The sequence below is a fragment of the Oncorhynchus keta genome, chromosome 17 (assembly GCF_023373465.1).
Source record: "Oncorhynchus keta strain PuntledgeMale-10-30-2019 chromosome 17, Oket_V2, whole genome shotgun sequence".
In the NCBI taxonomy this organism is placed as follows: Eukaryota; Metazoa; Chordata; class Actinopteri; order Salmoniformes; family Salmonidae; genus Oncorhynchus; species Oncorhynchus keta.
In genome coordinates this window covers 58,562,497-58,590,038 of record NC_068437.1, presented here as the reverse complement: position 1 = coordinate 58,590,038, position 27,542 = coordinate 58,562,497, and the positions used below count along the sequence as shown (strand labels likewise).

The 27,542-nt window shown below is 45.5% G+C and overlaps 1 protein-coding gene and 1 long non-coding RNA gene across 7 annotated transcripts in view; one reads left to right on the top strand and one right to left on the bottom strand.

Annotated features, from left to right (window-relative positions):
- The first annotated feature begins 2,383 nt into the window (after positions 1-2,383).
- Positions 2,384-27,542, top strand: part of LOC127908415 (plakophilin-3-like) — a 32,087-nt gene continuing 6,928 nt past the window's right edge. The window contains 12 exon segments of the mRNA XM_052466770.1: positions 2,384-2,436; positions 2,884-3,044; positions 7,510-7,526; positions 7,529-7,632; positions 9,467-9,671; positions 15,240-15,414; positions 19,430-19,547; positions 19,777-19,941; positions 21,173-21,355; positions 21,888-22,041; positions 22,399-22,594; positions 24,478-24,564. Coding sequence (XP_052322730.1) covers positions 2,428-2,436; positions 2,884-3,044; positions 7,510-7,526; positions 7,529-7,632; positions 9,467-9,671; positions 15,240-15,414; positions 19,430-19,547; positions 19,777-19,941; positions 21,173-21,355; positions 21,888-22,041; positions 22,399-22,594; positions 24,478-24,564 — 1,574 coding nt within the window. The 5' untranslated portion in view covers positions 2,384-2,427.
- Positions 3,207-5,013, bottom strand: LOC127908509 (uncharacterized). Of its 6 annotated transcripts, none has more exons than XR_008067516.1 (4): positions 4,311-4,541; positions 4,011-4,158; positions 3,749-3,936; positions 3,207-3,336 (listed from the first exon to the last, which is right to left on the bottom strand). It is a non-coding gene; the product is annotated as an uncharacterized LOC127908509 (long non-coding RNA). The 6 variants fall into 6 exon arrangements; XR_008067517.1 differs by having other exon boundaries at positions 3,749-3,898; XR_008067519.1 differs by lacking the exons at positions 3,749-3,936; positions 4,311-4,541 and adding an exon at positions 4,761-5,013 and having other exon boundaries at positions 3,333-3,602.

The window sequence follows — 27,542 nt, the reverse complement described above, 5'->3', positions numbered from 1 at the left end:
CTCTCTGCGCTCCATGAGGCTCCAGAACCTGCCTGCACAGGTATAGTCATTTATATATTATGTTTTGTCTGTTTATTGTGTGAACGTGAAGTGTTGTTCTATGTATCAGTATTGTTGTCTTTCTACCTGGATGATGATGATGTGGATGATGGGGATGTGGATAGATGGGGATGTGGATTGATGATGATGTGGATGATGATGATGTGGATGGATGATGATGTGGATTGATGATGATGTGGATGATGGATTGATGGGGATGTGGATTGATGATGATGTGGATGATGGATTGATGATGATGTGGATTGATGATGATGTGGATGATGGATTGATGATGATGTGGATTGATGATGATGTGGATTGATGGATTGATGATGATGTGGATTGATAATGATGTGGATTGATGGGGATGTGGATTGATAATGATGTGGATTGATAATGATCTGGATTGATAATGATGTGGGATTGATAATGGGATGGGATCTGGATTGATAATGATCTGGATTGATAATGATGTGGATTGATAATGATCTGGATAGATGGGGATGTGGATAGATGGGGATATGGATTGATGGGGATATGGATTGATGGGGATCTGGATTGATGGGGATCTGGATTGATAATGATCTGGATTGATAATGATGGGATTGATAATGATCTGGATAGATGGGGATGTGGATAGATGGGGATATGGATTGATGGGGATGTGGATTGATGGGGATCTGGATTGATAATGATCTGGATTGATAATGATGTGGATTGATGGGGATCTGGATTGATGGGGATGTGGATAGATGGGGATATGGATTGATGGGGATGTGGATTGATGGGGATCTGGATTGATAATGATCTGGATTGATAATGATGTGGATTGATAATGGGGATCTGGATAGATGGGGATCTGGATAGATGGGGATCTGGATAGATGGGGATCTGGATTGATGGGGATCTGGATTGATGGGGATCTGGATTGATGGGGATCTGGATTGATGGGGATCTGGATAGATGGGGATCTGGATTGATGGGGATCTGGATAGATGGGGATCTGGATTGATGGGGATCTGGATTGATGGGGATCTGGATTGATGGGGATCTGGTTGATGGGGATCTGGATAGATGGGGATCTGGATTGATGGGGATCTGGATTGATGGGGATCTGGATTGATGGGGATATGGATTGATGGGGATCTGGATTGATGGGGATCTGGATTGATGGGGATCTGGATTGATGGGGATCTGGACTGATGGGGATCTGGATTGATGGGGATCTGGATAGAAGGGATCTGGATAGATGGGGATCTGGATTGATGGGGATCTGGATTGATGGGGATCTGGATTGATGGGGATCTGGATTGATGGGGATCTGGTTGATGGGGATCTGGTTGATGGGGATCTGGTTGATGGGGATCTGGTTGATGGGGAGCTGGTTGATGGGGATCTGGATTGATGGGGATCTGGATTGATGGGGATCTGGATTGATGGGGATCTGGATTGATGGGGATCTGGATTGATGGGGATGTGGATTGATGTGGATGTTGATGATGAACTGTTATATCCACACCAAGATAAATTCCTTTGTTCCTGTTCCAGTTCATCGCTTGGCAACAACACTTCCTGATTCTGTTTCTGATTCTTGTTCTCAGCCGTCTCCGGTGGCAGCCTGGGTGGCTGCAGACGTCAGCGATGGCTTCAGCCTGGTCTCAGACCGCGATGCCACATTCAGCCGCCAGCAGTCTGTCTACAGCACTGTTAGCGGAGGAGCCTACAGCTCAGGGACACAAATGAGACAGGCAGCAGGAGGAGGAATAGGAGGACAGGGGTCCATGGTACCCATGAGGCGCTCACTCAGCGGGACACTAGCCCAGAGCGGAGGGGAGATGATGGTTGGTGGAGCCCTAACGGAAATTTGACACAAGATTAACACATTCCGTTTGCATGGCATGTGAATTGACTTGATAACCTGTTTCTTATACAATTGAAATGTATTTAGGAACAAAAAATGCACTCTCCTAACTAGCTTTACATGCTGACCACACCGCTCACTTTGCAAAATAAAATGTTATTCAATCATTTCATCCACGAGCGTCTGCGTAGCTAGGCGCTAAAATAGAACTTGGTTCTTTGTCCAAAGCAAAGGCATTTTTAACGTGTCACAGTACACCTTCTTCACAGTAAAAACATTTACTTTTTTATAAAGATTGTATTTCCAACACATTTTTTTGTTGTAAATCCGTATGTTTGTAACATCCGGTAGGGGGAGAGGAGATGATGTCAGTCCAGCAGCAGCATTCCTTTAAAGGACCAGCGTTTCGCACCATCAACAGGATCAACAACAGGAACAACAGGATGTCCATGGGATCCACTTCCGGGCGTCGACCTTCCCCCGGGGAACAGCTGCGTCGGTGGGGGGATGGAGGAGGTGGGTTCGTGATGGGCCAGGTGAGGGTAACGATATGTTACAATTCATTTCAATTGCACGTAAATGTATTTTGTGAGGTCAACATACAGAACCCACTATAATACAGTATAACATACAACACACTATAATACTGTAGAACAATACAACACACTATAATACAGTATATATACTGTATATGTATGTGTGTGTGTATATATACTATATAACAACACTGGGAGGTGAGCCCCCGTATTTTCACATAGCCCATGGTTCATGACGGGCCGGGTCTAATCTGGGAATTATTCTTAGCAACTGCTACACCATCACTATTTTACCTGCCTTGATGTTTATCTGTCATATTACTATTATTAGCTATTATATATATTTTTTAAACGCCTTAGCGCTATACAAATTCAAATCTATAATTGTTATTCATATTATAATTTTGTATTTTTATTATTATTATTATTATTATGTATTATTTGTAGGTGTCGTCGGGGTCTCAGGGGAATCTGATGATGATGCAGCAACAGAGACAGGCCTCTCTTCCCAGGACCATGTCTGTCAAGAGCATTCACAGTGTGGGGAAGGGCATGGATATCTACGATGGACAGATGGACATGACTGGCAGCATGGGAAACCTCAGTGGGTAAGACATGACTGGCAGCATGGGGGAAACCTCAGTGGGTAAGACATGACTGGCAGCATGGGGGAAACCTCAGTGGGTAAGACATGACTGGCAGCATCGGGGAAACCTCAGTGGGTAAGACATGACTGGCAGCATGGGAAACCTCAGTGGGTAAGACATGACTGGCAGCATGGGGGAAACCTCAGTGGGTAAGACATGACTGGCAGCATGGGGGAAACCTCAGTGGGTAAGACATGACTGGCAGCATGGGAAACCTCAGTGGGTAAGACATGACTGGCAGCATGGGGGAAACCTCAGTGGGTAAGACATGACTGGCAGCATGGGGGAGACCTCAGTGGGTAAGACATGACTGGCAGCATGGGGGAAACCTCAGTGGGTAAGACATGACTGGCAGCATGGGGGAAACCTCAGTGGGTAAGACATGACTGGCAGCATGGGGGAAACCTCAGTGGGTAAGACATGACTGGCAGCATGGGGGAAACCTCAGTGGGTAAGACATGACTGGCAGCATGGGGGAAACCTCAGTGGGTAAGACATGACTGGCAGCATGGGGGAAACCTCAGTGGGTAAGACATGACTGGCAGCATGGGGGAAACCTCAGTGGGTAAGACATGACTGGCAGCATGGGAAACCTCAGTGGGTAAGACATGACTGGCAGCATAGGAAACCTCAGTGGGTAAGACATGACTGGCAGCATAGGAAACCTCAGTGGGTAAGACATGACTGGCAGCATAGGAAACCTCAGTGGGTAAGACATGACTGGCAGCATGGGGGAAACCTCAGTGGGTAAGACATGACTGGCAGCATGGGGGAAACCTCAGTGGGTAAGACATGACTGGCAGCATGGGGGAAACCTCAGTGGGTAAGACATGACTGGCAGCATGGGGGAAACCTCAGTGGGTAAGACATGACTGGCAGCATGGGGGAAACCTCAGTGGGTAAGACATGACTGGCAGCATGGGAAACCTCAGTGGGTAAGACATGACTGGCAGCATGGGAAACCTCAGTGGGTAAGACATGACTGGCAGCATGGGGGAAACCTCAGTGGGTAAGACATGACTGGCAGCATGGGGGAAACCTCAGTGGGTAAGACATGACTGGCAGCATGGGAAACCTCAGTGGGTAAGACATGACTGGCAGCATGGGGGAAACCTCAGTGGGTAAGACATGACTGGCAGCATGGGGGAAACCTCAGTGGGTAAGACATGACTGGCAGCATGGGGGAAACCTCAGTGGGTAAGACATGACTGGCAGCATGGGGGAAACCTCAGTGGGTAAGACATGACTGGCAGCATGGGAAACCTCAGTGGGTAAGACATGACTGGCAGCATGGGGGAAACCTCAGTGGGTAAGACATGACTGGCAGCATGGGGGAAACCTCAGTGGGTAAGACATGACTGGCAGCATGGGGGAAACCTCAGTGGGTAAGACATGACTGGCAGCATGGGGGAAACCTCAGTGGGTAAGACATGACTGGCAGCATGGGAAACCTCAGTGGGTAAGACATGACTGGCAGCATGGGGGAAACCTCAGTGGGTAAGACATGACTGGCAGCATGGGGGAAACCTCAGTGGGTAAGACATGACTGGCAGCATGGGGGAAACCTCAGTGGGTAAGACATGACTGGCAGCATGGGAAACCTCAGTGGGTAAGACATGACTGGCAGCATGGGGGAAACCTCAGTGGGTAAGACATGACTGGCAGCATGGGGGAAACCTCAGTGGGTAAGACATGACTGGCAGCATGGGAAACCTCAGTGGGTAAGACATGACTGGCAGCATGGGGGAAACCTCAGTGGGTAAGACATGACTGGCAGCATGGGGGAAACCTCAGTGGGTAAGACATGACTGGCAGCATGGGGGAAACCTCAGTGGGTAAGACATGACTGGCAGCATGGGGGAAACCTCAGTGGGTAAGACATGACTGGCAGCATGGGGGAAACCTCAGTGGGTAAGACATGACTGGCAGCATGGGGAAACCTCAGTGGGTAAGACATGACTGGCAGCATGGGGGAAACCTCAGTGGGTAAGACATGACTGGCAGCATGGGGGAAACCTCAGTGGGTAAGACATGACTGGCAGCATGGGGGAAACCTCAAGAGTAAGGACTGGATACACAATGACAATATAATGGAATAGAATACAACTTTATTGTCCATGTGTAGTGAACAACAGAAATTTCATACACAGTTCAGACGAGAACATGAGGGTCAAGCTGCATTGCCCCTGGGTGCAGTACATGAGGGTCAAGCTGCAGTGCAGTACCCTGAGTGCAGTACATGAGGGTCAAGCTGCAGTGCAGTTCCCCTGAGTGCAGAACATGAGGGTCAAGCTGCAGTGCAGTACCCTGAGTACAGTACATGAGGGTCAAGCTGCAGTGCAGTACCCCTGAGTGCAGTACATAAGGGTCAAGCTGCAATACCCTGGGTGCATGTATGTTACATGTACTGTAATAATATAAATCACATGTTATTGGTCACATGTTATTGGTCACATGTTATTGGTCACATGTTATTGGTCAAATGTTATTGGTCACATGTTATTGGTCACATGTTATTGGTCACATGTTATTGGTCAAATGTTATTGGTCACATGTTATTGGTCACATGTTATTGGTCACATGTTATTGGTCACATGTTATTGGTCGCATGTTATTGGTCACATGTTATTGGTCACATGTTATTGGTCACATGTTATTGGTCAAATGTTATTGGTCGCATGTTATTGATCACATGCCTAATACAATAGGTGTAGACTTTACTGTGAAATGCTTACTGGTACATGAGCCCTTAACCAACAACGCAGAGTTAAAAGTCAGTTAAAAGTGACCAATCAGATTAGATCATTAACAGTAGCAGCAGTGTATGTGAAGAGTGTGTAAGCGTTTCTATGTGTGTAAGTGTTTCTATGTGTATAAGTGTTTCTATGTGTGTAAGTGTTTCTATGTGTGTAAGTGTTTCTATGTGTGTAAGTGTTTCCATGTGTGTAAGTGTTTCTATGTGTGTAAGTGTTTCTATGTGTGTAAGTGTTTCTATGTGTGTAAGTGTTTCTATGTGTGTAAGTGTTTCTATGTGTGTAAGTGTTTCTATGTGTGTAAGTGTTTCTATGTGTGTAACAGCTATGGATTCTGACACGACTCCCGCGTTGCTCCCTTAAGTGGCAGGACTGGTTTGGGTGTGGTACCACCACAGCAGTTTTAGGCTTCACATGTCACACACAAACAGCTGGCGCCTAGCGGTTAGCGCAGCAGATGGAGAAAAAGAAAACACAGTGTGCTACCTTAAGATGAGTTACCATTCACACAGGCACATAATTATACCATGGCAGTGAAACCTGTGAATCATATTGGCCTAGCTGGTCAAGTATTACCTCAGTTTACCTAATCAGATACCAGGGTTGAGTTTTACCTCAGTTGGCCTCATTTCAGTGTACTTCCTTTGAATGTAATTGACCTCAACCCTGTCATACACAGAGGGCCAGTTTCCCAGACACAGGACAAAAAAACTATTCAAAGGTGATTCTCAATTGAGTAGCCTATGATTTTCATTCCCTTGATTAACTACATGACCAAAAGTATGTGGACATCTCATTCAAAAATCATGGCCGTTAATAAGGAGTTGGTCCCCCTTTGCTGCTATACCAGCCTCCACTCTTCTGGGAAGGCTTTCCACTAGATGTTGGAACATTGCTGCTATAACAGCCTCAAATCTTCTGGGAAGGCTTTCCACTAGATGTTGGAACATTGCTGCTATACCAGCCTCCACTCTTCTGGGAAGGCTTTCCACTAGATGTTGGAACATTGCTACTATAACAGCCTCCACTCTTCTGGAAAGGCTTTCCACTAGATGTTGGAACATTGCTGCTATAACAGCCTCCATTCTTCTGGGAAGGCTTTCCACTAGATTTTGGAACATTGCTGCTATAATAGCCTCCACTCTTCTGGGAAGGCTTTCCACTAGATGTTGGAACATTGCTGCTATAATAGCCTCCACTCTTCTGGAAAGGCTTTCCACTAGATGTTGGAACATTGCTGCTATAATAGCCTCCACTCTTCTGGAAAGGCTTTCCACTAGATGTTGGAACATTGCTGCTATAATAGCCTCCACTCTTCTGGGAAGGCTTTTCACTAGATGTTGAAACATTGCTGCTATAACAGCCTCGACTCTTCTGGGAAGGCTTTCCACTAGATGTTGGAACATTTCTGCTATAACAGCCTCCACTCTTCTGGGAAGGCTTTCCACTAGATGTTGGAACATTGCTGGGGACTTGATTCCATTCAGCCACAAGAGCATTAGTGAGGTCGGGCACTGATGTGGGCAGATTAGGCCTGGCTTGCAGGTGGCTTTCATTCGTTTACCTTAAATGAACGCGGTGACATTGCCTTTAAAAGCTGCGTTGTCCACCATCGTGATCAGATTGAATCCCCGGGGCCATAATGATTGATTGCTCTCTTTGTGATTGGACAGGATTAATAACTTGGACATGGCACGGCGGTGAGGTACCTGAAAGAGGACGATGCTGACATGCAGGTTCTGGGAGCAGCTTATATTCAACACGAATGCTACAACAACAGCGATTCCAAGAACCAGGTAATAAGGCTCCTTTTTGTCTGGTTCTCAAATGGAACCCTATTCCCTATATAGTGCACTACTTTAGACCAGGGACCATGGGGAATAGTTGTCCATTTGGGACCCATGGGAAATAGGTTGTCCATTTGGGACCCATGGGCAATAGGTTGTCCAATTGGGACCCATGGGGAATAGGTTGTCCATTTGGGACCCATGGGCAATAGGTTGTCCATTTGGGACCCATGGGGAATAGGTTGTCCATTTGGGACCCATGGGCAATAGGTTGTCCATTTGGGACCCATGGGCAATAGGTTGTCCAATTGGGACCCATGGGGAATAGATTGTCCATTTGGGACCGATGGGCAATAGGTTGTCCATTTGGGACCGATGGGCAATAGGTTGTCCATTTGGGACCCATGGGGAATAGGTTGTCCATTTGGGACCAATGGGCAATAGGTTGTCCATTTGGGACCCATGGGCAATAGGTTGTCCATTTGGGACCCATGGGCAATAGGTTGTCCATTTGGGACCCATGGGCAATAGGTTGTCCATTTGGGACCCATGGGCAATAGGTTGTCCATTTGGGACCCATGGCGAATAGGTTGTCCATTTGGGACCCATGGGCAATAGGTTGTCCATTTGGGACCCATGGGGAATAGGTTGTCCATTTGGGACCCATGGGCAATAGGTTGTCCATTTGGGACCCATGGGGAATAGGTTGTCCATTTGGGACCCATGGGCAATAGGTTGTCCATTTGGGACCCATGGGCAATAGGTTGTCCATTTGGGACCCATGGGCAATAGGTTGTCCATTTGGGACCCATGGGCAATAGGTTGTCCATTTGGGACCCATCGGGAATAGGTTGTCCATTTGGGACCCATGGGCAATAGGTTGTCCATTTGGGACCCATGGGCAATAGGTTGTCCATTTGGGACCCATGGGCAATAGGTTGTCCATTTGGGACCCATGGGGAATAGGTTGTCCATTTGGGACCCATGGGCAATAGGTTGTCCATTTGGGACCCATGGGCAATAGGTTGTCCATTTGGGACCCATGGGCAATAGGTTGTCCATTTGGGACCCATGGGGAATAGGTTGTCCATTTGGGACCCATGGGCAATAGGTTGTCCATTTGGGACCCATGGGCAATAGGTTGCATCCCCAGTCGGTGTGGTACAGTATTCCTTAGCAGAATATAAGGGACATACTTTAATAGTGGTGAAGTTGTTAGTTGCATAAGAACTATTGTGTATCAACTGGCAATCTTGTCGAAGCAGCTCATTATAAAAGTCAAAACTTTGATTTATGTCACAGTTCAGCAGGCGTTCATGTGATCTTAGTCATTATAAAAGAATGTGGTCTTGTTGATGTGACAGACAGACACAATTTTGTTCCAAGCGGGTATGTAGTAGTTTGTCACAGACAGGTATCGTGTAGGACAGGGGTAGGCAACCCTGGTCCTGGGAGTGACGCCGGAAGACCAGGTGTGTGGAATTTAGGTAATCACTGAACTGATCAATTAGCTCAGTTGGTCACGTGTGGTGCCTGGTTGGAACACAATCCCGCAGTACCCCAGGAACAGGGTTGACTACTCCTGTTGTAGGAACTTGTTCTGTTAACTAGCAGCATTATAGATAGTTCTTTATCTATCCTCTTGTTGGAGGGGTAGCAGGGTTCACTAAGGAGCTCCAGCCAGTCCCAATGAATTCTATACCTCTTCCCTTTGCTCTTCACCTCTTCAGACCTGCAAAACATTGACTGGTTGGGGACAAGGAGAAGGGGTAGGGAGTGAATTAGTACCATATGTTTGAGTCTGAACCTTACAGAGTTGTCCCTCTCTCTCTTCCATCACAAGGTGCGGCAATATAAGGCCATCCCGGAGCTGGTGAGGCTGTTCAACAGTGAGAACCAGGAGGTGGCTCGCTACGCCACAGGGGCTATGAGGAACGTCATCTATGAGAACATGGACAACAAGATGTCTCTCATCGAGGAGGGAGGAATTCCACAGCTCATAAATGCTCTGAAGGAGAATGACGACGAGCTACGCAAGAACATCACAGGTCGGGACATTTTAAATGTTTGTCATTTAGCGGACTGTGTGATTTATGCTGTCTGGTGGTGGTGGGGTGGGGGGGGTGAGGACGGGGAGTGGAAGACACATGTCCATTGTTTCCCTGTAACATATGGACAACAAGCTGCACGAGAACTCACTACTGTAATGGTCCAGGTTACAAAGTGGCTCAGTGACTCGTGTTTGCATCTCAATGTGAAAAAACTGTTTGCATGTTCTTCACAAAGAGGGCAACAGATGCTACTGAGCCAGATGTCTATGTGTCAGGGGAGAAGCTCCAGGTGGTATCCGATTTTAAGTACCTTGGCATCATACTTGATTCCAACCTCTCTTTTAAAAGCATGTGAAAAGGGTAATTCAAATAACTAAATTCAATCTAGCTAATTTCCGATTTATACGAAATTGTTTGACTACAGAGGTAGCAAAACTGTACTTCAAATCTATGATACTCCCCACTTAACATACTGCTTGACTAGTTGGGCCCAAGCTTGCTGTACAACATTAAAACCTATTCAGTCTGTCTACAAACAGGCTCTCAAAGTGCTTGATAGGAAGCCCAATAGCCATCATCATTGTCACATCCGTAGAAAACATGAGCTCTTGAGTTGGGAAAATCTTGTGCAATACACCGACGCATGTCTTGTATTCAAGATCCTTAATGGCCTGGCTCCTCCACTCAATATTTTTGTTAAACAGAAAACCCAGACATATGGCAGCAGATCCACAAGGCCTGCCATGAGAGGTGACTGTATAGTTCCCCAAGGAAAAGCACCTTTAGTAAATCTGCATTCTCTGTGAGAGCTTCCCATGTCTGGAATACACTGCCATCAGACACACATAACTGCACCACATATCACACTTTCACAAAATGCTTGAAGACATGGCTAAAGGTCAATCAGATTTGTGAACATGGTCCCTAGCTGTGTGTTGCCGCTTTCCATGTTGTCTGTTGTCTGTGAGGTGTGGAAACACTTTGTTGCTTTTATGAATTTTGTCTTGCTGCTTTTTGTTCTATGTTGCTCTGTCTGTATGCTATGTCTTGCTTGTCCTACGTTGCTCTGCTTGTGCTCACTGCTCAATGATTGTCTATATTGTAATTGTTTTTAATAACCTGCCCAGGGACTGCGGTTGAAAATTAGCCGGCTGGCTAAAACCGGCACTTTTACTGAAACGTTGATTAATGTGCACTGTCCCTGTAAAAATAAAATAAACTAAACTAAACAAAGTCATATAGTATCGTATCCAAAGAAACTTCCAGTTAGTGCATTCATCTGTAAGGTAGCCAGGTAAGATACGCTGACAGGCCGTTGTTGGAAAAGAGAATGTGTTCGGCCTCCCGAGTGGTACCGTGGTCTGAGGCACTGCTTCGCAGTACTAGTTTCTAGTCCAGGCTCTGTCGCAGCCTCCCGAGTGGTACCGTGGTCTGAGGCACTGCTTCGCAGTACTAGTTTCTAGTCCAGGCTCTGTCGCAGCCTCCCGAGTGGCACCGTGGTCTGAGGCACTGCTTCGCAGTACTAGTTTCTAGTCCAGGCTCTGTCGCAGCCTCCCGAGTGGTACCGTGGTCTGAGGCACTGCTTTGCAGTACTAGTTTCTAGTCCAGGCTCTGTCGCAGCCTCCCGAGTGGTACCGTGGTCTGAGGCACTGCTTTGCAGTACTAGTTTCTAGTCCAGGCTCTGTCGCAGCCTCCCGAGTGGTACCGTGGTCTGAGGCACTGCTTCGCAGTACTAGTTTCTAGTCCAGGCTCTGTCGCAGCCTCCCGAGTGGTACCGTGGTCTGAGGCACTGCTTCGCAGTACTAGTTTCTAGTCCAGGCTCTGTCGCAGCCTCCCGAGTGGCACCGTGGTCTGAGGCACTGCTTCGCAGTACTAGTTTCTAGTCCAGGCTCTGTCGCAGCCTCCCGAGTGGTACCGTGGTCTGAGGCACTGCTTCGCAGTACTAGTTTCTAGTCCAGGCTCTGTCGCAGCCTCCCGAGTGGTACCGTGGTCTGAGGCACTGCTTCGCAGTACTAGTTTCTAGTCCAGGCTCTGTCGCAGCCTCCCGAGTGGTACCGTGGTCTGAGGCACTGCTTCGCAGTACTAGTTTCTAGTCCAGGCTCTGTCGCAGCCTCCCGAGTGGCACCGTGGTCTGAGGCACTGCTTCGCAGTACTAGTTTCTAGTCCAGGCTCTGTCGCAGCCTCCCGAGTGGTACCGTGGTCTAAGGCACTGCTTTGCAGTGCTAGTTTCGAGTCCAGGCTCTGTCGCAGCCTCCCGAGTGGCACCGTGGTCTGAGGCACTGCTTCGCAGTACTAGTTTCTAGTCCAGGCTCTGTCGCAGCCTCCCGAGTGGCACCGTGGTCTGAGGCACTGCTTTGCAGTACTAGTTTCTAGTCCAGGCTCTGTCGCAGCCTCCCGAGTGGTACCGTGGTCTAAGGCACTGCTTTGCAGTACTAGTTTCTAGTCCAGGCTCTGTCGCAGCCTCCCGAGTGGCACCGTGGTCTGAGGCACTGCTTCGCAGTACTAGTTTTGAGTCCAGGCTCTGTCGCAGCCTCCCGAGTGGCACCGTGGTCTAAGGCACTGCTTTGCAGTACTAGTTTCTAGTCCAGGCTCTGTCGCAGCCTCCCGAGTGGTACCGTGGTCTGAGGCACTGCTTTGCAGTACTAGTTTCTAGTCCAGGCTCTGTCGCAGCCTCCCGAGTGGCACCGTGGTCTAAGGCACTGCTTCGCAGTACTAGTTTCTAGTCCAGGCTCTGTCGCAGCCTCCCGAGTGGTACCGTGGTCTGAGGCACTGCTTCGCAGTACTAGTTTCTAGTCCAGGCTCTGTCGCAGCCGCCCGAGTGGCACCGTGGTCTAAGGCACTGCTTTGCAGTACTAGTTTCTAGTCCAGGCTCTGTCGCAGCCTCCCGAGTGGCACCGTGGTCTGAGGCACTGCTTTGCAGTACTAGTTTCTAGTCCAGGCTCTGTCGCAGCCTCCCGAGTGGCACCGTGGTCTGAGGCACTGCTTCGCAGTACTAGTTTCTAGTCCAGGCTCTGTCGCAGCCTCCCGAGTGGCACCGTGGTCTCAAGGCACTGCTTTGCAGTACTAGTTTCGAGTCCAGGCTCTGTCGCAGCCTCCCGAGTGGCACCGTGGTCTAAGGCACTGCTTTGCAGTACTAGTTTCGAGTCCAGGCTCTGTCGCAGCCTCCCGAGTGGCACCGTGGTCTGAGGCACTGCTTCGCAGTACTAGTTTCGAGTCCAGGCTCTGTCGCAGCCTCCCGAGTGGCACCGTGGTCTAAGGCACTGCTTTGCAGTACTAGTTTCGAGTCCAGGCTCTGTCGCAGCCTCCCGAGTGGCACCGTGGTCAAGGCACTGCTTTGCAGTACTAGTTTCGAGTCCAGGCTCTGTCGCAGCCTCCCGAGTGGCACCGTGGTCTGAGGCACTGCTTCGCAGTACTAGTTTCGAGTCCAGGCTCTGTCGCAGCCTCCCGAGTGGCACCGTGGTCTAAGGCACTGCTTTGCAGTACTAGTTTCGAGTCCAGGCTCTGTCGCAGCCTCCCGAGTGGCACCGTGGTCTGAGGCACTGCTTTGCAGTGCTAGTTTTGAGTCCAGGCTCTGTCGCAGCCGCCCGAGTGGCACCGTGGTCTGAGGCACTGCTTCGCAGTACTAGTTTCGAGTCCAGGCTCTGTCGCAGCCTCCCGAGTGGCACCGTGGTCTAAGGCACTGCTTTGCAGTACTAGTTTCGAGTCCAGGCTCTGTCGCAGCCTCCCGAGTGGCACCGTGGTCTAAGGCACTGCTTTGCAGTACTAGTTTCGAGTCCAGGCTCTGTCGCAGCCTCCCGAGTGGCACCGTGGTCTGAGGCACTGCTTCGCAGTACTAGTTTCGAGTCCAGGCTCTGTCGCAGCCTCCCGAGTGGCACCGTGGTCTAAGGCACTGCTTTGCAGTACTAGTTTCGAGTCCAGGCTCTGTCGCAGCCTCCCGAGTGGCACCGTGGTCTGAGGCACTGCTTTGCAGTGCTAGTTTTGAGTCCAGGCTCTGTCGCAGCCGCCCGAGTGGCACCGTGGTCTAAGGCACTGCTTTGCAGTGCTAGTTTCGAGTCCAGGCTCTGTCGCAGCCGCCCGCGCCCGGGATACACATGGGGCGGAGCACAATTGGCCCAGCGTCGTCCGGGTTAGGGAGGGTTTGTCCGGCAGGGATGTTCTTGTCCCATCGCCCGCAAGCGACTCCTGTGGCGGGCCGGGCTCAGTGCACGCTGACACGGTCGCCAGGTGTATGGCGTTTCCTCCGACACATTGGTGCTTCTGGGTTAAGTGGGCATTGTGTCAAGAAGCAGTGTGGCTTGGCTGGGTTGTGTTTCAGTAGGACGCACGGCTCTCGACCTTGCCTTTCCCGATTCCGTACGGGAGTTGCAGCGATGAGACAAGACTGTAACTACCAACTGGATACCATCAAATTGGGGAGAAAAAGGGGTAACAAAAATAAAAGAACGTAACATACCTGGTGAAAGAACTTTAGGTGAAATAACGTTAGGTGAAAGAACTTTATGTGAAATAACAGGTATGAGAGCCCTGTCTGTCACTCACACCATGGCTTCTCAATAGAGTTGACTCCATGGAAATAGAATGAGTAGAACTGGCATTCACATCTGAGTCAACGTTCTGTGATAGGTGGACTGGCGGCCATGTTGAATTGCTGAGATCTGAGGGCTTTTCTCTGCTCTAGTTAACGTCCCTGCCTCTCTGTAGTCTATCTTAACCTTTCCATCCTCCTGTCTAGACCGGTAAGCAGGCTGAGGGTTGAACTGAAACTTTCTATTGGACTCAAAGGAAACTCCTCAACGCCTAGCTTTCTACAACAGATTATGGGGTCAAGTGAGTTCGTCAACCCCAATAAGGAATATTTGGGTTGCGTGGTGGTGGTGAGGGAGTGGAGAGCTGAGGACCCGTTACCCTTTATGGGACCTGAATAAGACACATCCATGAAAAGGTGGTGTCTGTTTTGGTGTGTGTGAGGAGTACATAGTGTATAGGACGGAGTTGTCTCCACATGTAGTGTTCTCTCTGCCACACCCAGTATGACTCACAGTCCTTTCACTCCCTCTAGTCAAGCTGTTAGAACACAATCACTGTCTGGCCCTCTACACATTCAGTTTGTTTGTGCACAGCAATGGGGAACTGCTGTAGAGGAGAAAGGGAGAGAAAGACAGGCTGTCGAGAGCTGTAATGACAGCTTGGTTAGGTCCTACGAGACTGGTCATAGTGGTTACACACTACACGTGTTTGCTAGTTGATATTGTCACCAAAAGATGTATTTACCTGATTTTAAAAAAAAAAGAAAAAGATACCAGTTGACGAGTTTACAACGAGAAAAAGTATGTTATGAAGATGCAATTTGCCCGCTGAGAATCATGCTTTCTACGATGTGTTTGTGAACCACCCTGCGGCCCACTTTCTAATATATAATAATATAATAATAATATATGCCATTTAGCTGACGCTTTTATCCAAAGTGACTTACAGTCATGTGTGCATACATTCTACGTATGGGTGGTCCTGGGAATCGAACCCACTACCCTGAGCGTGCGTGTCTCTCTCTGGGTTTTCTGTCAGGTATTCTGTGGAACCTGTCATCCAAAGACAACCTGAAGGAGAAACTAGCCAAGGAGACGCTAGCTGAGCTCACAGAGACGATCCTGATCCCGCTCTCAGGAAGTGGAGACTCTGAGGTCATCCAGCAGAGCCCCTCTGAGGTTGACATCTTCTACAACACCACCGGATGTCTCAGGTACAGTACACTATAGTACACTATAGGATAGTACAGTACAATACACTATAGTACACTATAGGATAGTACAGTACAATACACTATAGTACACTATAGGATAGTACAGTACACTATAGTACACTATAGGATAGTACAGTACACTATAGTACACTATAGGATAGTACAGTACACTATAGGATAGTACAGTACACTATAGTACACTATAGGATAGTACAGTATAATACACTATAGTACACTATAGTACACTATAGGATAGTACAGTACACTATAGGATAGTACAGTACACTATAGGATAGTACAGTACACTATAGGATAGTACAGTACACTATAGTACACTATAGGATAGTACAGTATAATACACTATAGTACACTATAGTACACTATAGGATAGTACAGTACACTATAGTACACTATAGGATAGTACAGTATAATACACTATAGTACACTATAGTACACTATATGATAGTACAGTACACTATAGTACACTATAGGATAGTACAGTATAATACACTATAGTACACTATAGGATAGTACAGTACACTATAGTACACTATAGGATAGTACAGTACACTATAGTACACTATAGGATAGTACAGTACACTATAGTACACTATAGGATAGTACAGTACACTATAGTACACTATAGGATAGTATAATACACTATAGTACACTATAGGATAGTACAGTACACTATAGTACACTATAGGATAGTATAATACACTATAGTACACTATAGGATAGTACAGTACACTATAGTACACTATAGGATAGTACAGTATAATACACTATAGTACACTATAGGATAGTACAGTATAATACACTATAGTACATTATAGGATAGTACAGTATAATACACTATAGGATAGTACAGTATAATACACTATAGTACACTATAGGATAGTACAGTATAATACACTATAGTACACTATAGGATAGTACAGTATAATACACTATAGTACACTATAGGATAGTACAGTATAATACACTATAGTACATTATAGGATAGTACAGTATAATACACTATAGTACACTATAGGATAGTACAGTATAATACACTATAGTACATTATAGGATAGTACAGTATAATACACTATAGTACACTATAGGATAGTACAGTATAATACACTATAGTACACTATAGGATAGTACAGTATAATACACTATAGTACACTATAGGATAGTACAGTATAATACACTATAGTACATTATAGGATAGTACAGTATAATACACTATAGTACACTATAGGATAGTACAGTATAATACACTATAGTACATTATAGGATAGTACAGTATAATACACTATAGTACACTATAGTACACTATAGTATAGTACAGTATAATACACTATAGTACATTATAGGATAGTACAGTATAGTATAGTACAGTATAATGCACAATAGTACAGTATTATAAGCTATAGTACAGTGTAATACACTATAGGATAGTACAGTATAATACACTATAGTACACGATAGGATAGTACAGTATAATACACTATAGTACACTATAGGATAGTACAGTATAATACACTATAGTACATTATAGGATAGTACAGTATAGTATAGTACAGTATAATGCACAATAGTACAGTATTATAAGCTATAGTACAGTGTAATACACTATAGGATAGTACAGTATAATACACTATAGTACACTATAGGATAGTACAGTATAATACACTATAGTACACGATAGAATAGTACAGTATAATACACTATAGTACACTATAGGATAGTACAGTATAATACACTATAGTACATTATAGGATAGTACAGTATAGTATAGTACAGTATAATGCACAATAGTACAGTATTATAAGCTATAGTACAGTGTAATACACTATAGGATAGTACAGTATAATACACTATAGTACACTATAGGATAGTACAGTATAATACACTATAGTACACGATAGGATAGTAGAGTATAATACACTATAGTACACTATGGGATAGTACAGTATAATACACTATAGTACATTATAGGATAGTACAGTATTATATAGTACAGTATAATGCACAATAGTACAGTATTATAAGCTATAGTACAGTGTAATACACTATAGGATAGTACAGTATAATACACTATAGTACACTATAGGATAGTACAGTATAATACACTATAGTACACTATAGGATAGTACAGTATAATACACTATAGTACATTATAGGATAGTACAGTATAATACACAATAGTACCGTATTATATGCTATAGTACAGTGTAATACACTATAGGATAGTACAGTATAATACACTATAGGATAGTACAGTATTATATAGTACAGTATAATACACAATAGTACAGTATTATAAGCTGTAGTACAGTGTAATACACTATAATATAGTACAGTATAATACACTATAGTACACTATATAGTTCACTGCAGTATAGTACACTATAGTTCACTGCAGTATAGTACACTAGTATAGTACACTATATAGTTCACTGCAGTATAGTACACTAGTATAGTACAGTATAGTACACTGGTATAGTACAGTATAGTACACTACATAGTTCACTGCAGTATAGTACACTATAGTTCACTGCAGTATAGTACACTAGTATAGTACACTATATAGTTCACTGCAGTATAGTACACTAGTATAGTACACTATATAGTTCACTGCAGTATAGTACACTAGTATAGTACAGTATAGTACACTGGTATAGTACAGTATAGTACACTACATAGTTCACTGCAGTATAGTACACTAGTATAGTACAGTATAGTACACTAGTATAGTACAGTATAGTACACTTTCTGTTATTCTTCTCATTCTTCACATTATTTTTCGGGTAAGGACACTGTTCTCACCTGCACTATAGAGTTCAATGTCAGCTCTGATTTCTGTTTGCCTGTCCCGTCCCTGACCTCTCACCCTGCTGTCCCCAGGAACCCCTAACCTCTCACCCTGCTGTTCCCAGGAACCTCTAACCTCTCACTCTGCTGTCCCCAGGAACCTCTAACCTCTCACCCTGCTGTCCCCAGGAACCTCTAACCTCTCACCCTGCTGTCCCCAAGAACCTCTAACTTCTCACCCTGCTGTCCCCAGGAACCTCTAACCTCTCACCCTGCTGTCCCCAGGAACCTCTAACCTCTCACCCTGCTGTCCCCAGGAACCTCTAACCTCTCACCCTGCTGTCCCCAGGAACCTCTAACCTCTCACCCTGCTGTTCCCAGGAACCTCTAACCTCTCACCCTGCTGTCCCCAGGAACCTCTAACCTCTCACCCTGCAGTCCCCAGGAACCTCTAACCTCTCACCCTGCTGTCCCCAGGAACCTCTAACCTCTCACCCTGCTGTCCCCAGGAACCTCTAACCTCTCACCCTGCTGTTCCCAGGAACCTCTAACCTCTCACCCTGCTGTCCCCAGGAACCTCTAACCTCTCACCCTGCTGTCCCCAGGAACCTCTAACCTCTCACCCTGCTGTCCCCAAGAACCTCTAACCTCTCACCCTGCTGTCCCCAGGAACCTCTAACCTCTCACCCTGCTGTCCCCAGGAACCTCTAACCTCTCACCCTGCTGTCCCCAGGAACCTCTAACCTCTCACCCTGCTGTCCCCAGGAACCTCTAACCTCTCACCCTGCTGTCCCCAGGAACCTCTAACCTCTCACCCTGCTGTCCCCAGGAACCTCTAACCTCTCACCCTGCTGTCCCCAGGAACCTCTAACCTCTCACCCTGCTGTCCCCAGGAACCTCTAACCTCTCACCCTGCTGTCCCCAGGAACCTCTAACCTCTCACCCTGCTGTCCCCAGGAACCTCTAACCTCTCACCCTGCTGTCCCCAGGAACCTCTAACCTCTCACCCTGCTGTTCCCAGGAACCTCTAACCTCTCACCCTGCTGTCCCCAGGAACCTCTAACCTCTCACCCTGCTGTCCCCAGGAACCTCTAACCTCTCACCCTGCTGTTCCCAGGAACCTCTAACCTCTCACCCTGCTGTCCCCAGGAACCTCTAACCTCTCACCCTGCTGTCCCCAGGAACCTCTAACCTCTCACCCTGCTGTCCCCAGGAACCTGAGCTCAGTGAATGAGAAGACCAGACGTCAGATGCGCGAGACCAACGGTCTGGTGGATGCCCTGGTAGGATACATCCAGGCCTCGGTACAGGATGGCAAGGTGGAGGAAAAGGTGAGGCCAAGCGCATTGTAGAATAATCCTTTCATTATCGATTGGATATATATATATATAGTGCCTTTCCAGATGCTCAAAGCGCTTTGCAACGAAAGGGGAAACTCACCGCAACCAATAATGTCCTACCTGGGTGATGCCACAGCAGGCATTTTGCACCAGACCCCTTACCACACATCAGATGATCTAATTTCAGTATGGACCTAATCATTTTTCTGTATGTTTCCAGGGTGTGGAGAACTCTTTATGTGTTCTGAGGAACCTCTCCTACCAACTGTACAGTGAGATCCCGCCCTCAGCCCAGCTACGTCTGGAAGGACCAACCAGAGGCCAGGAAACAAGCAGGAGTGAAGCCATTGGTTGCTTTACCCCTCAGAGCAAGAAAGTCAAAGATGTATGTATCTCACTGTCAAACCTCTTATACTCTTCTGGTCCTCCTTCTTCCGTTGTCGTTGTTCTTCAATGTTCTTGTTCTTCTGTCAGTTTAGCAGTTGAACCTTAATTGTCTTAATTAATGGTATTCAGAATGACCATAATATTCAGAATTACCCTAATTGTCTTAATGGTATTCAGAATGACCGTAATTGTCTTAATGATATTCAGAATGACCCTAATTGCCTTAATGGTATTCAGAATGACCCTAATTTTCTTAATGGTATTCAGAATTACCCTACTTGTCTTAATGGTATTCAGAATGACCCTAATTGTCTTAATGGTATTCAGAATGACCCTAATTGTCTTAATGGTATTCAGAATGACCCTAATTGTCTTAATGGTTTTCAGAATGACCCTAATTGCCTTAATGGTATTCAGAATGACCCTAATTTTCTTAATGGTATTCAGAATTACCCTACTTGTCTTAATGGTATTCAGAATGACCCTAATTGTCTTAATGGTATTCAGAATGACCCTAATTGTCTTAATGGTATTCAGAATGACCCTAATTGTCTTAATGGTATTCAGAATGACCCTAATTGTCTTAATGGTTTTCAGAATGACCCTAATTGTCTTAATGGTATTCAGAATGACCCTAATTGTCTTAATGGTATTCAGAATGACCCTAATTGTCTTAATGGTATTCAGAATGACCCTAATTGTCTTAATGGTATTCAGAATGACCCTAATTGTCTTAATGGTATTCAGAATTACCCTAATTGTCTTAATGGTTTTCAGAATGACCCTAATTGTCTTAATGGTATTCAGGATGACCCTAATTGTCTTAATGGTATTCAGACTGACCCTAATTGTCTTAATGGTATTCAGAATGACTCTAATTGTCTTAATGGTATTCAGAATGACCCTAATTGTCTTAATGGTATTCAGAATGACCCTAATTGTCTTAATGGTATTCAGAATGACTCTAATTGTCTTAATGGTATTCAGAATTACTCTAATTGTCTTAATGCTATTCAGAATGACCCTAATTGTCTTAATGCTATTCAGAATGACCTAATTGTCTTAATGGTATTCAGAATGACTCTAATTGTCTTAATGGTATTCAGAATTACTCTAATTGTCTTAATGCTATTCAGAATGACCCTAATTGTCTTAATGCTATTCAGAATGACCCTGTCTGTGTGAAAATGTAACTCCTTTATCACATTGACTCCTTTCCCTTCTGTCAGAGGAAGAACCAGGACATGGCTACGTTCACGGAGGTGGCCCGTGTACCCAAGGGTCTGGAGTGGCTGTGGCACCCCCAGGTGGTGGGGCTGTATAACAGCGTGCTGCAGGGCTGTGAGAATAACTCCACTACCCGCGAGGCTGCAGCCGGGGCTCTGCAGAACATCACCGCAGGAGACAAGAGGGTGAGTGTTGAGAGTTGCCCATGCCAATGGGCAATTCAGCAGCCAGAGCAAGATGTGATTGGGTTACAACGTACAGTAACTTAAGTAGGTTGGGAACACTGTCTCAACGCTCTTAGAAACTAAGCTGTCCCCTTTGAAGAACCCTTTGGTTCCAGGTAAAACACCTTTGGGTTCCATGTAGAACCCTTTCTACAGAAGAATCTATGTGGAACCCAATAGGGTTCTACCTGGAACCAAAGGGCTCCTATGGGGACACCCAAATAAGCCTTTTGGAACCCTTTTTTATGAAGGTGTAGAATGACCTCTCTCTCTCCCAAGAGAGGGAGCAGCTCCAAGTCAGATCATTGACATGGATCAGGTTGATAACTCTGTCCAGAAACAAGCCCTATCCCAGACACTTGTGGGGATCTGAAGATTTTAGCAAATCTATGGGGGTAGGGGTTGTTTATGGACAAGGCCAAATACAGCATTTAAAGTGTTCTTGACTTGTACATACCTTTCAATGAATCTCTCTCTCTCTCTCCATCCTCAGTGGGCGGAGGTGCTGAGTCATGTGGCTCTGGAGCAGGAGAGGATACTTCCTGTGATGTTGGACAAACTGAGGACCAATAATGACCTGGAGCTGAGATCCCTCACCGGCTTCCTCAGAAACCTGTCACGCCATGCCAAGGACAAGAACGCCATGGGTCAGTAACCATAGACAAAATACGTGTTTACCTTTGACCTTTGACCCACTTCAATACAAAAGTAGTTGTAATTTTGTCACAGATGGGAAATTGGTTGCGGCATACGGTTTCTTTTTTTAAACATGACATCACGGGAACAGCAGATCTCGGCAGAAATCTTTCATGGATATTAGGGATTGATTTCATGGCAATGTGAGATTTGCATTAACATTTGCATTGCACATGTGGAACACAAAGTCAGAATTTGTCCTTGAATGACATATAAGCGAAACCGGCTGGGGGGGGCATTTATTTAATTTTAGAGCAAGGACCAACAACACAACTACAGGTCAACCAATAAAACGTTCCTCTCTCCAGCCACAAAGGTAGTGAACAACCTGGTGACCGAACTGCCTGCTGACGGTCAGCAGAGGGAGCCGTCGAGCGACGTGGTGGTCAACATCTGTGGAACGTTGAACAACCTGGTGACCTCCAGCTCCATCGCAGCCCGGGACATCGCCTTCTTCAACGGGCTGCAGAAACTAGTGGCCATTAAGAACTGCCACGACAGCAGGTATGGAATGGGAGGAATATTGGTAGCAGTGTTTCTGATGGTATTTAACCTGATGTTTAATAGAAACTGGGTGGCCATTAAGAACTCCCATGACAGCAGGTATATGGAAAATGAGTAGGAATGTTGTGACAAAAGATTTTACTGACCATGTGATTTGACCAAGAAATGTCCAGGGTTCGAGTGTGAATGGTAATATTAAAGGCGAGAGTAGACAGCCCTGTCTCGTTCTGCAACAGCGAGGAGTTAGACTTGTTATTATGCATACAGGCTCTCGGCTATACTAGTGCCTAGAGTTTTTGCTGGTCAGTTATTATGAGTGATATCCATTCAGATGGCCACTTCTTCACTACTGGTCCCCATAGTAACAGTGTTTCCTAGAGGAGTGGATACAGAATACAATTTGCATACTATATACTATCTTTCAGACAATTTGGTAACACGTTTTCCAAGCATTAACCCAGCCCTGTCTGCCTGTCCCAGCCCCAAGCGCACAGATGTAGTATTATGAGGCCATGACTGAAATGAGAAAAATAACCTTCTCTTATAATGCTCCTTGGTCTCGGAACAAGCTGCAAAATACTTTAAAGCTGGAGGAGAGGGAATCACTTGCCGAGTAAATCTCTGATATAGGATAATGTTGTTGACCATTGTGATGTTTAATGTTTTGTCTTGTGTAGTGTGTACACATTGACTACTTCCTGTTGACATCTTGCCAGGTCCCCTCAAAAAATAGTATCCCCCTGGTTAAGTGAAGGTTAAATACAAGGTTAAATAACAATACGAATAAATGGGTAGAAACAATCGAGACATACCTCATTTCACTCCCATGATAAGGATGCTAACCTCTCCAACAAGGACAATGTCTACTTGATCAGCCCAGGGTATATCATATTTACTGGCCCTGGTATATCATATTTACTGGCCCTGGGATATCATATTTACTGTTCCTGGTATTTACTGGCCCTGGGATATCATATTTACTGTTCCTGGTATTTACTGGCCCTGGTATATCATATTTACTGGCCCTGGGATATCATATTTACTGTTCCTGGTATTTACTGGCCCTGGTATATCATATTTACTGGCCCTGGTATATCATATTTACTGGCCCTGGTATATCATATTTACTGTTCCTGGTATATCATATTTACTGGCCCTGGTATATCATATTTACTGGCCCTGGTATATCATATTTACTGGCCCTGGTATATCATATTTACTGGCCCTGGGATATCATATTTACTGTTCCTGGTATATCATATTTACTGGCCCTGGTATATCATATTTACTGTTCCTGCTATATCATATTTACTGGCCCTGGTACATCATATTTACTGGCCCTGGTATATCATATTTACTGGCCCTGGTATATCATATTTACTGTTCCTGCTATATCATATTTACTGGCCCTGGTATATCATATTTACTGTTCCTGGTATATCATATTTACTGTTCCTGGTATATCATATTTACTGTTCCTGGTATATCATATTTACTGGCCCTGGTATATCATATTTACTGTTCCTGGTATATCATATTTACTGGCCCTGGTATATCATATTTACTCCTTCCTGGTATATCATATTTACTGTTCCTGGGATATCATATTTACTGTTCCTGGTATATCATATTTACTGTTCCTGGTATATCATATTTACTGTTCCTGGTATATCATATTTACTGGCCCTGGTATATCATATTTACTCCTTCCTGGTATATCATATTTACTGTTCCTGGTATATCATATTTACTGTTCCTGGGATATTATATTTACTGTCCCTGGTATATTGATTGGAAGCAGCTATATAATATTTACTGTCCCCCAGTGTATTGATCGGTAGCAGCTTTGATTAAATATAATCTTTATGTTGTCTCTCTTGTAGCCCTGGGAAGCTGAAAGCATCCAAAGCAGCGCCACAGTCCTCTGCAACATGTTCCAATACAAGAAGCTGCACAAGGACTACAAACAGGTGAGAACCACCCCTGGAGAACCATAGACTACTGGAGAATGGTAGAGAGGAGAACCATAGACTACTGGAGAATGGTAGAGAGGAGGACCACCCCTGGAGAACCATAGACTACTGGAGAATGGTAGAGAGGAGAACCATAGACTACTGGAGAATGGTAGAGAGGAGGATCATAGACTACTGGAGAATGGTAGAGAGGAGATCATAGACTACTGGAGAATGGTAGAGAGGAGAACCATAGACTACTGGAGAATGGTAGAGAGGAGAACCATAGACTACTGGAGAATGGTAGAGAGGAGAATCATAGACTACTGGAGAATGGTAGAGAGGAGATCATAGACTACTGGAGAATGGTAGAGAGGAGAACCATAAACTACTGGAGAATGGTAGAGAGGAGAACCATAGACTACTGGATAATGGTAGAGAGGAGGATCATAGACTACTGGAGAATGGTAGAGAGGAGAACCATAGACTACTGGAGAATGGTAGAGAGGAGAACCATAGACTACTGGAGAATGGTAGAGAGGAGAACCATAGACTACTGGAGAATGGTAGAGAGGAGAACCATAGACTACTGGAGAATGGTAGAGAGGAGAACCATAAACTACTGGAGAATGGTAGAGAGGAGAACCATAGACTACTGGAGAATGGTAGAGAGGAGGATCATAGACTACTGGAGAATGGTAGAGAGGAGATCATAGACTACTGGAGAATGGTAGAGAGGAGAACCATAGACTACTGGAGAATGGTAGAGAGGAGAACCATAGACTACTGGAGAATGGTAGAGAGGAGAACCATAGACTACTGGAGAATGGTAGAGAGGAGATCATAGACTACTGGAGAATGGTAGAGAGGAGAACCATAGACTACTGGAGAATGGTAGAGAGGAGAACCATAGACTACTGGAGAATGGTAGAGAGGAGGATCATAGACTACTGGAGAATGGTAGAGAGGAGAACCATAGAGAGAATGAGAGAGGAGGATCATAGACTACTGGAGAATGGTAGAGAGGAGAACCATAGACTACTGGAGAATGGTAGAGAGGAGAACCATAGACTACTGGAGAATGGTAGAGAGGAGAACCATAGACTACTGGAGAATGGTAGAGAGGAGAACCATAGACTACTGGAGAATGGTAGAGAGGAGAACCATAGACTACTGGAGAATGGTAGAGAGGAGAACCATAGACTACTGGAGAATGGTAGAGAGGAGGATCATAGACTACTGGAGAATGGTAGAGAGGAGGATCATAGACTACTGGAGAATGGTAGAGAGGAGGATCATAGACTACTGGAGAATGGTAGAGAGGAGGATCATAGACTACTGGAGAATGGTAGAGATCATAGACTACTGGAGAATGGTAGAGAGGAGGATCATAGACTACTGGAGAATGGTAGAGAGAGAATGGTAGAGAGGAGATCATAGACTACTGGAGAATGGTAGAGAGGAGGATCATAGACTACTGGAGAATGGTAGAGAGGAGGATCATAGACTACTGGAGAATGGTAGAGAGGAGGATCATAGACTACTGGAGAATGGTAGAGAGGAGGATCATAGACTACTGGAGAATGGTAGAGAGGAGGATCATAGACTACTGGAGAATGGTAGAGAGGAGGATCATAGACTACTGGAGAATGGTAGAGAGGAGGATCATAGACTACTGGAGAATGGACTAGAGAGGTAGAGAGGAGGATCATAGACTACTGGAGAATGGTAGAGAGGAGGATCATAGACTACTGGAGAATGGTAGAGAGGACTACTGGAGAATGGTAGAGAGGAGGACTACTGGAGAATGGTAGAGAGAGGACCATAGACTACTGGAGAATGGTAGAGAGGAGGAGATCATAGACTACTGGAGAATGGTAGAGAGGAGGATCATAGACTACTGGAGAATGGTAGAGAGGAGGATCATAGACTACTGGAGAATGGTAGAGAGGAGGATCATAGACTACTGGAGAATGGTAGAGAGGAGGATCATAGACTACTGGAGAATGGTAGAGAGGAGGATCATAGACTACTGGAGAATGGTAGAGAGGAGGATCATAGACTACTGGAGAATGGTAGAGAGGAGGATCATAGACTACTGGAGAATGGTAGAGAGGAGGATCATAGACTACTGGAGAATGGTAGAGAGGAGGATCATAGACTACTGGAGAATGGTAGAGAGGAGGATCATAGACTACTGGAGAATGGTAGAGAGGAGGATCATAGACTACTGGAGAATGGTAGAGAGGAGGATCATAGACTACTGGAGAATGGTAGAGAGGAGGATCATAGACTACTGGAGAATGGTAGAGAGGAGGATCATAGACTACTGGAGAATGGTAGAGAGGAGATCATAGACTACTGGAGAATGGTAGAGAGGAGGATCATAGACTACTGGAGAATGGTAGAGAGGAGATCATAGACTACTGGAGAATGGTAGAGAGGAGGATCATAGACTACTGGAGAATGGTAGAGAGGAGGATCATAGACTACTGGAGAATGGTAGAGAGGAGATCATAGACTACTGGAGAATGGTAGAGAGGAGGATCATAGACTACTGGAGAATGGTAGAGAGGAGATCATAGACTACTGGAGAATGGTAGAGAGGAGGATCATAGACTACTGGAGAATGGTAGAGAGGAGATCATAGACTACTGGAGAATGGTAGAGAGGAGGATCATAGACTACTGGAGAATGGTAGACTACTAGACTACTGGAGAATGGTAGAGAGGAGATCATAGACTACTGGAGAATGGTATCATAGACTACTGGAGAATGGTAGAGAGGAGGATCATAGACTACTGGAGAATGGTAGAGAGGAGGATCATAGACTACTGGAGAATGGTAGAGAGGAGGATCATAGACTACTGGAGAATGGTAGAGAGGAGGATCATAGACTACTGGAGAATGGTAGAGAGGAGGATCATAGACTACTGGAGAATGGTAGAGAGGAGGATCATAGACTACTGGAGAATGGTAGAGAGGAGGATCATAGA